This window comes from Phaethon lepturus, unplaced genomic scaffold (genome assembly GCF_000687285.1).
Source record: "Phaethon lepturus isolate BGI_N335 unplaced genomic scaffold, ASM68728v1 scaffold34654, whole genome shotgun sequence".
Lineage (NCBI taxonomy): Eukaryota > Metazoa > Chordata > Aves > Phaethontiformes > Phaethontidae > Phaethon > Phaethon lepturus.
Genome location: NW_010534634.1, coordinates 8,012 through 18,966, shown reverse-complemented (window position 1 = coordinate 18,966; position 10,955 = coordinate 8,012). Strand labels below are relative to the sequence as shown.

At 36.2% G+C, this 10,955-nt stretch overlaps 1 protein-coding gene across 1 annotated transcript in view; it reads right to left on the bottom strand.

Annotated features, from left to right (window-relative positions):
- LOC104619643 (E3 ubiquitin-protein ligase MIB1-like) overlaps positions 1 to 8,722 on the bottom strand; it is a gene marked incomplete at its 3' end in the record, with an annotated part of 19,893 nt that extends 11,171 nt beyond the window's left edge. Inside the window, exons 1-3 of the mRNA XM_010285591.1 lie at positions 8,550 to 8,722; positions 5,662 to 5,791; positions 4,183 to 4,287 (exon numbers count right to left, since the gene is read on the bottom strand). Coding sequence (XP_010283893.1) covers positions 4,183 to 4,287; positions 5,662 to 5,791; positions 8,550 to 8,701 — 387 coding nt within the window. The remainder of the gene's footprint in view (positions 1 to 4,182; positions 4,288 to 5,661; positions 5,792 to 8,549) is intronic.
- Between the last annotated feature and the right edge of the window lie 2,233 nt (positions 8,723 to 10,955).

Below are 10,955 nucleotides of genomic sequence, written 5' to 3'. Positions count from 1 at the left end.
TGGTGCCACAGCTGCAGGTGTTTGAGGTCCCTTAAAGGTCCTTTTAAGTCTTTAAACTCACAACAGCTTTTGTCAAGGACATAAGTCCTTACAGGCCAAATGGACAAAGCCTAGTGTGTGCTTGCTTTGTCACCAGATTAAGACAACAAGGGACTGGATAAATTCCTAAGTTTTAGCTAAAGGTTTATAAGAAACACTGTATTTCAAGTTTAATGAACTCAAATAATTTTCAGTTTCAAGGAGCTGAGAAAAATGAAAGTAATAAAAGGAAAAAGTAGAAGATGGTAGAGAAAGTGACTGAAATGACAAAAAGGTGTGAGGTATAAAACAAATAGCAGCAGCTTCTTACAGAAGAAATCAGACCTCAGGCAAATCCTGAGTGAACAGTTTATAACCTTACTGTCTATTGATTATCAGCACTTATAAAAACTTCCCATGTGTAACTTTTTTTAAAGGAGGATCACTTTAAAGTCTTCCTTGTGGGTTAATACTGTAAATAACAAAACTGGAAAAGGATCAGGAAGTACATTTCTGCTTAACGGAAATATATTTCTAAGCAACTTGGTTACGAACAGATGAAAAAATTGGCTTGGTTAAGACTACAGGAGAAATGTAGAGAAATAAGACTACATAAACAAGAAGCAAAACAAAGTCTGATGACAAATGTGAATAAATGCACACGGTACACACAACCTCTCTGGATTCCAGAACAACTAACCACCTAACTTTGGCTACACTGTCGGTAATGTAATAAAACACCTGCTGTGTGGCCAAAACTCATGTTTCTGTGTTTTAAATCACTTTTGATCAGCACTTAGAAGCAACAGAAGGACACTAAACTAACAAAATAATGAAAATTCTTGTTACTTCTTCCTAAACCACTCATTTTGAACATACTGGGGACAAGATAAAGGACTAGAAAGCTAAAGATTTGACTTACATTACAGATCTAACTGTCATAACTGCAGCAGAAAGCATATTTCTATATATTCTATAACACTCACCTGCAATGCCTAGTATGCCAAGACATTTGCCTTGGTTTTATTTTTTAAAAAAGTGTTAATAAGTCATTCCTAAAAACCTCTAGAGAAGTTTCAAGGATTATCTTTTAAGGGTAACCCAAGTAAATGTTGATGAATAGACATTAGGTATCAACCAGCATAAGAAAGTTTAAAGTAACATGAAAAACACAAGGGCAAGGAATCTTCTCTATTTCCCTTATGCACACAACTATTCAGAATTCATGGAAAGAAAGTACAGAAACACAGATGGCTTACAGATTACTATGACAATGACGGATGATAACTACAGTTACTTATTCCAGAAGCTACACAAATAAAAGCAAGATCCTCCAAAATGAGAAACAAGAAGAGTAGGTTAATCACAGCAAAAAAGGCAAGTGGTACAGAGCAAAGAAATTTGGTAGCACAAAACCAATCCTAAATAATGACATTGATTTAGGGCACTCCTGCTGATGGAACTATTTTCTTAAGTTTTTACAGCAAAATAATTCTATTACTAAGTAGTAGAATATAATGCTTATTAAAAAACAATAGAAGTTACTAGTTTTACATCCTCAGCTGTGTGATATAAAGAAATAAAAACTAGAAACAAGTCCAAAAAGTTAAATCACAATCTTCCCATTAACTCTCTAATTTCACATAGTGAAAATTCTTTTTATCGCAAAAGGCTATGTTCACACATTTCTAAAGGAGGTAATGTGGTTAACAGCTCCGTCTGGCTCTAGAATCTGAATACATATAGATATGAAATGCAAGCAGTGTCAACAACCATATTAGCCAAGAGTACTTTATTCCTTCTACAAATGTAACAAAGATGTTATTCAGATTTCAATTTGGGAATTTCTGGCCTGTGGCAGCAGAAACTCCCAGATTTAAATGGCAGGCTTCACAAAGAAAGGCAAGATGCACCTCTCTCAACCACTTCATAAACACAGCAACAGCAAACTCAAATAACTCTAAGGATCTGACCACAAATAAATGCAAGTTTGCAGCCAGCACCTGCTGCCCCACCAGCTAATCCTCATCTCTCCCAAGGAAATGCTAGCAGGGCAGATAGGTTAATTTTGAGGACCAGATGCAGCCTGTCAGCTATCAAACAAGCAACTCTGACTTACAATAATAAGCTGTGTTTCCTTAATCAGCTCCATTTGCATCTGAGTGAAGTGTTATTCATTTGCAAGTAGGGGTTTCTTCCCAGCTGTATTTACATGGGCACACACTCTGAGTATTGTTGATTCCACATTCTCTGGACATTCTTAACCAATTTCCAAGTCCCAAGACAAGTTTGCCCCAACTTTATATTAACTTTCTGACAGTCTATTAGTCAGCTTTGCATAACGGCACATAAATAGTAGTAAATAATCATAATGAATTGTACACTTAGCAAGCAATTAATCAGTTATGAAATTTAGCATTACATCCAAATGACTATGTTACAGATATCCAGGAATCCATTCTGTCTGAAATGAAAATTACATTTGATAAAAGTTTCCAACAAAGATAAAATCATTGTAGGAATGGATCACAATCGGGTAAACACTACATACAAAGCCTCAAATTATCATTTTTATATATATCTATGTACATTATTTACATATTATCCTATATGCGATATACATATATGTAGTTTTAAACACATTTTAAGAGTTTTTTGTTGTTAATTGACTGACCAAATATTTCTATTTGTACAAATCCTGTGGGAAGGGTGACCCTTATCCATTCAAATTTACAGTTGCAGTAGTTAATCAACTATTCTAGAAATACTTAACACCTCCTTATGTAGTAATAGTTTGACAACAAAATATAATTGATTTACAAATAATAAATATATTTTTATTATTAAGGGAACAACTATTTCAGAACAGAATATAGCTCATGTTAAATGTATTTTTTGTGAGGGCAGAAGGAATATTTAATGATTCCACAGCACTCCTACTATGCAGTGCACAAATTTTAACATAGTAACCGAAGTAGCAAGAACAAAAAAAAAAGCAATTGATCTGTATCTTGTTCTGTCTAGATGTTGTAATTGTGTTCCTTTTCCATGTATCACAACTGAATATAAGAGGGAAGATACCAACCATTGGTTCAATAATATTACACTACAAAATACTACATATAACTTACTTTCCCTTTTGCCAGTATATGAGGAATTTTCTTTAGAACTGGGGGGAAACCATAAAGCAAATAATTTGATACTGATTTATATTCTATCTGTAGCATCCCCATGCATCAGAAAAGCTTACCTGCACTAAAGATGTTTACTCTTTTTAAACCTGACACTAACGTATGTATTTACTGCAAAAGTGGTATTTAATTTATTATAAAAATAAACTTTATTTCAAGTGAGGCTATAAGGCAAAGTATTTTACCTTCAAAAAAGTAGACTAGTCATTGTTTAATGTTTTATTATTGATTCACATCTGACAAGACACTTCAATGTTAAGTTAACATGGTTTTCCTTTGCAGTATCAAACAAAAATCATGCAAAGAAAATGCTAATTAAGATGTTTTAAGCACTTGATAATCAAAGTAACCTTTCCCTGACCCACATTAGTATAAGAAAAATCCAGCAAAAGAAGGCACTTAGGCTAGAGTCTGACCCATTTTCTCTCTAGAGCTGTAGAAGTAGCTCTACAAGCTAGGAAGTGAAAAAGACAAAATTAGTGCTAAAGCAAATTAAGGTTGTAACTTAATTCAACACCTTTTCATTGACAAATAATAATGCTCTCAAGAGGATTATGAGTGTAGCCAGTAATCTAAAAACTGCAAATCTTGCAGTAATAACAAGAAAATTTGAACTGAACTGAAGAGTTCAGGAGTTAAAGATATACAGTCTTTAAAAAGTTCATAACTAAGCTTCTTTTGCTTTTATGAATTTTAATCTAAGCACAGTAGTAGCAGAGTAAGATAATCATGTGATATAAACATTTACAACACTCTGGCAGAAACCAGCCCTTAACTTTAAGTTATTTGCATGTTTTATAAATTCCCAGATCAGACTTTCTTAGTAATACATATGCATGATCCATACAGCTGTATTCACAATGACCTGACAAACTAACAAAGGATATTACAAAAGCAGGATAATAAAGCACAAGTTATTCTTACTACCCTTCCCCCACCATGCATTTTACCCTTTGTGTTTTTTTATACTTACCATGCCCTCAAAGCCAACTCTGTAAAGGTTTTTAGCACCATTGTCCCAAAGAACATATGCTGCGCTATGTGGACTCGACGCACTCCAATCTTGGATTTCAGTTACCTATTCAGTTTTAAAAATACGAAAATTGTTTCTAGAACAAAGACTTAGAAGCACTATTTGAACTTAAAACCTTTTTCATCTCCTCAGAAAAATTGAAGATACAGCAGTTTTGCTGAATTTAATAAAATTTACTCTGAAGGTGCTTTCTGTTTGATACAAGTGTTCCCTAGGTGTCTTAGTAAGTTAGCAGCCTGAATATATACTTTGTAGGCCTATTTTTCTTTTGTATATTTGGTAGATAATCGAACTACAGAAGCAGAGAACAAAATCTGAACTGTAAAAATGTATTTTATGATGCTTTGACATGTTCTTACTAGAGACAGCATTTAACTAAGAAAAACAGGATGAAAGCTATTTTAATTGCTTCAGTTTGTCTGGTTTAACCTGCATTAGCTTGATGGCAATGCACTATGTTAGGAGACAAAGTCTTATTTCCAGAGCCAATCTGTTTTACAACGGTACAAAAGGAGGAGAGTGAAAAGGACTTGCCCTGATATCTCTGAAATCATGAGGCCATGCACCAAATTCTGAAGACACTTGCATTATTCAAACAATCAATTTCCAGAATTTGCCTTCATTCTTATTCGTACTTATTTAAAAGCTGTTTCTGTTATCTACCATCTGCTTTTCCTCATTAAAAACATTTATATGCATGTATACATATTTTCAGCTTGCAAATAATCCCACTATTTCAAGTTTAGTACATAAAGAAGACAATGCAAGATAAGAATCTTTATTTTGCCAAGTTTCTGAGATTTCAAAATATCTTGCCAAATTCACAGCAAGGGCTAAATAATAAAGATGAACAAGGCTGCATCTGAATATTCCCTGCTTTAAGAGATTTAAATGCCAGTAATACAATATCCACATACAACTTTGCAACGTTTTTAATTTTAAACTGGAAAAGTCCCTATAATTACTAGATGAAAAACAAAAATCCAGGGTGCAAGCACTGAAAACAAGGAGATACACAAATGTGCTGACCCACAAGCAGTAAGATTACAGAATGCAGTGATGACTAGAAAGGGTTATTCTTGAGAGTTCTGTTTTTATACCAAGTCTCCAGTAATGCTGAAATATGCCCAAGATCTTAATGTCTTAAACAGAACAATCAAGACAAAAACTTAGTAGTTCTTAAAATTTTGTACTGGTATTGTAAAAATGTAAATTTAAATTTAAAAGAACTGGTCATAGTATGCGTCCCCTCCTCTTTCTAAATGCTTGAGCATTACAGAGTAAGATTTAAACATGTCCAGCAAATGAAAATAGTAATTTTTATGATGATATTTTAACTCTAAAATTAGAAAGGCCACTGAGGCCATTACATGAGCATGCAAAAACGCATCATCTTATTTAAACCAGTTTTATTTTTACCTTTCCTCTACGCCCATTGCCACCGTCTTGATCTTCCCATTGCCAGTCAACTCCTCGCACCACCCTGGCACCTGCAAAGATTCCTCTTGCTGTAATTTTCTTTGATTTACGGCGAGACTCCAACAATACCCTGAAGTTATTAAAAGAAGAACCCACAAATGTCAAGATAAAGTCCAAAACAAATCTTTGGGGATGGGAAGGAAGAGGAGCATCTTGAAACAACCTTGAAACAACAATCATGAAATAACCCCACAAACACAGACTTCAGTGCATGAATCTCAGCCATTCAATTCTCAACTCAAACAGCAGCCCACAAGATAAAAAGAACAAGATCTTCCTAAATATGATTTATTGTATGTTTATAATTATTTTTTAATACTAACGAAAATTTCTTCCCCAAACTTCGTATTACCAGCAATAATCTTTTAACCACTTACATATAGATCTGTACTCACATTATTAAAATCATGGAACAAACATACAGAGTATACAAACAACACATTTCTTTTTCTCTTGTATGCACCCTAGGCCAATATTACTGTCCTGCAATTGCCCTGCCATTTTTATTCAGAATTATGCTATTAAGTAAGAGCTACATCCCTTTCCCCTCCATGTCTCTGTTTATTTTGTATATACTTCTTATAGCATATCTGGGCAAATATATCAGCATCCATTTTTTCAGTCATAATGTTATTTTTCTAAAGAAAACCTCTTCTTTTCCTCTGACTTCAACAGAACTGAAAGAGATAAGCCCAAACAGAACAGTTCATGAATATTTAACTTACAAATAGGAAAAAAAAAAAAAAAGACACAAACATTTTGCTGCCTTTTCCGTCATCTCAAAAGCCACCAGTTTGCATGGAACTATATTTCTTACTTCATGCCAGGACAATGTTGCCAGACAAAAGTATTTTTCAGCCGAAATTCTGAATGTTTCCTGACCTCTTCAGGAAGTGTACCACCCAACTGTTAAACTTTTAACATCCAGCAGATGGCAGACAAGGAAAACGTTAAACTGCTGGAATGAATGCAAAGAGCAGATGAAAATACCAGCCTTTTTTATCTAAGTAGTACAGGAGAGTGATAGAAAAAACGAAGATCTGTTGTTTATAGCAGCATTTTAGAAAGTTCTCAATACCTACAAAACTGAGACAAAAACCAGCATATATTACTTTGCTGCCTATGCTAGGTGTGCTGCCTATATGATATCCCAGACTCAAAAATAAAATAGGTAGAGCTTATGCTTTCCTTCATCTAAATGTCCTTAGATGCCTCTTGCCATTTTTTCTAAGATATCCCTCAAATTCAATAGCACTGCTTTGCCCTTTTCTCCTCCCTCAAACAGTTAACTTTAATCCATTTTTCTCAGCTAAGCTTGATCCAATAGAAAGAGCTCCTTGGCAGATGAAGTTGCCTCCTAGGTAAGAGGTGCAAAAACAGCTCAGTGGGAGTAAACAAAGATAGGGCGAAAGTGACAAGATGCAAAAGATTCCCTTGCATACAATCTATCTCCCAGACTAAAACTTACACTTTATACACCGTAACAGACCATTTGGAACCACACAGGAAACTTCAGCTAAAAAAAAAAAACCAAACAAACCACAAAGAAAAAAGTCTGGCAAGCATTCTCAAAAGCAATGAGATTTTTAAAAAATAAATAAATAGAAAAAGAGATTTTTATTTTGTTATCTATTCTCTATTAATTACACTAAACCAGCACTTCCTACTCTTGGATCCAACTTCTAAGTCTTGTTCTGCATTAAAGACTAGAATCGAGATATGGTACATAGATCTGCTGGCATGAATTTCAAAAAGTAACTTCTGGGTTATTTTGATTAAGCCACAGACCTGGGCATTTGAGCCGTAGTTAAACTTCAAGGCAAACTTTTGAGAAAACACACACAGCCCCTACAAGACATGATACAAGAACTCTGTTCGTGCGCTCCAACCACTTCCCTTAACTGATAAAAGCACATCACGGAATTACAACATATTTGTAAGCCTCACTTCTTCAAGAAGAAGAAATAAATGTCTTACACACATGGCATTTAACTGAGTATCATACCTAACAAAAAAAGCTTCCAGTGATTTAATTTGATAATTTTATCAAATTGTGATAATTTACACAATGCTTTAACTGTAGCTCTCCAAATATTTAGTTAACAGGCAAATATCACTGTTCTCACTTAACCAGTAGATAAAGCATGACAGAGACAGGCTTTGGATTTAGACAAGTTGTTTGAAGTCAAGAACACAAGAATAGCTATGCAAGAACACACTAAATGTGAATTTTGTTCAGAGTTCTTTGCTGGGAGACAATAAGAGATGCTTAAGAAAAGAACATGAAAACAAAGGCAAGGATAGAACAACCCTCTACAGCGTATTTCCTCTGCTTTCTGTAGTGAGCAGCTTAAGCAGTTCAAGTCAAAGGGTTTGTCCTGATCATGTTTTTCATAGCCCACAAGGAGGGTATTTTCCCTTCAATCTGTCTACACCATTTTTGAACACAATTAAACTTTCACATTCAGGAATTCATTGACATCATTTTGTGATTATACATTGTGTAAATATAATTGCCTTGTTTTAAAGCTATGATAAAGCTATGATAACACAAGAACTAGGAAGACTGCAACGAGTTTAAAAGAAACTAAATAATCATATCCTAACTTTTTTCTCCACTCCATTTTTTCTGAAATTTCCACATTTTCCAAGCTCCACATATCTGTCCTCGCTACCCTCCCTCACAAAGAGGCAGAGCCAGTAACAGAATCCACACCTCAAGCCATTACCCTGCCTAATCAAAGTTTCAGTAACCAAATCTGCAGTTTAAAAGTTAACCACAATTAGCTGTTCCTATTTAATTTCATAGGGAAAAAATTACGTTTTACCTTTCACTTCCTGGTGTGGTAATTCTGTAAAAACGATGCCTCAAGTGATGTTTGTCCCCGTGATAGCAAACTGTGCACAAGTCATAATTTGTGCATTCAGCACATTTCCATCGGATGCCAATGATGGGTTGCTGTCGACAAGTATCACACATAGTCCCATCATGCTTGATACCTGTGGGGAGAAAACGAAAAAAAAAAAAGAATAACAACTTTGCTACACCACTACACAGATTTGCTGCGCACTGCTGTAATTTGAAACCATATGCTAAAAAGTTAACAATAAAGAAAGGCTGCTAGTGAAACCCTATCGGCCTACATGACTAAGGGGAAAAGATAATGGACTTTGCCTATCTCCAGTTGTCAGTCTGTTCCCAAAATGTTTTATCTTTTCTCAGCTCAAAAAGTTGAGAAAACTATGTTTGGTTTTGTCCATCTATACAAATCAGAGAAAGAAAACGAGAAATTCTTTAACTCCAAGTTAAAGGGTCAGAAATGCGTATATCAAAACATACAGGCAATCTGGAATTCTACCTCTGGATTAAGACTATCAACACACCTTGTACCACAAAGGCTACTGCGTTCAACTGTGCATGACAGTTTGGAAATCATTGGCTTGACTTACACATTTTGTAAAATGGAAAAGGTAAGCACTTATCTCTATTCTTTTTATACAGGAAAAAATTAAGTTCTCTTGAATAGGTGCCATTAGCTTCAGGAAAACCTGTTACCATTTTTGAAGCATTTTACTGCTTCATACGTTGGGTTTTTTGAAATGAATGCGCCAAAGACAGGCCAGATGTAACCCACCAGCATGTGCTTTGCCCAGTCTTCCACAAAAACTGATTTTTCAAGACTACTTACTCCTACAGCTTTGCCAAGCTATAGCCGAGTGAAAGTGATCAGTCACAGACAGTTTCTGGCCGTGCATTCTGAATACAGTGAACAGGCACAAGTTTATTTAAAAAAAAAAAAAATCAAATTCTGCTGCTGTTTGGAAAAAAAATTGAGCAATAGAAGAGGGAAGCACTGGCATTCAGTCTGTAGCACAAGATAAAAAAGATTGGAATAACACAGAATTTTCCCAGTCACTCAGCCTTAAAAAAAAAAAGCCAAAAAAACAGATCACTCTGAAATTAGTTAGGGAAAAGAATGGTTTTTGTCCTCCCCAGAAGGGATGCTTTTGGAAATGACTGCCAAATCCACTATAAACCTATTAGTCACTTGTGTCCAGTAGCTGAGCCACCTGCAGTGAAGAAAAATCAACAGCTGGAGATGCAAACCTGAAGGAAATGCCTTCTTGTCTGATCATTTCACAGAATCACGTAATAGCTGATGTTGGAAGTAACCTCTGGAGATTGTCTACTCCAACCAGCACTGCTCAAAGCAGGGTAAACTAGCACCAGCTGCCCGGGACTATATTCAGTCAGGTTTTGCGCACCTGCAAGAACACAGACTCCACAACTTCTGGGCAGCCTGTTCCAGTGTTCAATCATCCCTATAGCAAAAATGTTTCTCTTATGCTGAAGTGGAAATTCCTGTATTTCAATTTGTGCCCATTGCTTCTTGTCCTGTCACTTTAACCACTGAAAAGAGCCTGGCTCCGTTCTCTTTGCAAGACCCATTAGCTATTTATACACACTGGTAAGATCCCTCTGAGCCTTCTCTTCTCCCAGCTAAAGACCACCAGATCCCTCAGCCTCACCTCATACCAGATGCCTTAAGATCCCTTAAAACACATTTGTAGCCCTTTGCTTGGCACACTCAGTATGCCCACGTCTCTCTCACACTGGGCAGCCCAGAACTGGACACAGTGCTCCAGATGTGGCCTCACCAGTGAAAGAGAGGGGAAGGACCACCTCCCTCAACCTGCTGGCAACACTCCTCCTAATGCAGCCCAGGATACCACTGTCCTTCATTGCCACAAGGGCACATTGTTGGCTCATGGTCACTTGGTTGTCCACTGGGACCTCCAGGTCCTTTCCTGCAAAGCTGCATTCCAGCCAATTGTCCCCAGTTTGTATCAGTTACTCCTCCACAGCTGCAGGACTCAGCCTTTCCCGTTGTTGAAGCACATGCTATCCCTGTCGGCCCATTTCTCCAGTCTGTCAAGGACCCTCTGAATGCCAGCAAAATCATCCCGTGTATCATTTCTCCTAACCAAGAAGGCTTCTCACTCCATCCGCTTCTAACCTTGATTATAAACGTATTTAGGAAGATTTCTGGCACCATGATTAAAAGTTTTCCTGATGCATGAACACTGAAATAAATATTTAGCTAAGGATGGAAAAGGAAACATATTTGGAGCCCAGAACTGGACACAGCACCACAGAGATCTGAGCACCTCTTCAGGGCAGTCCAAAATAGCCTTTGATGACAACAAAAACCCTGAAACTGCTGACGTTATAC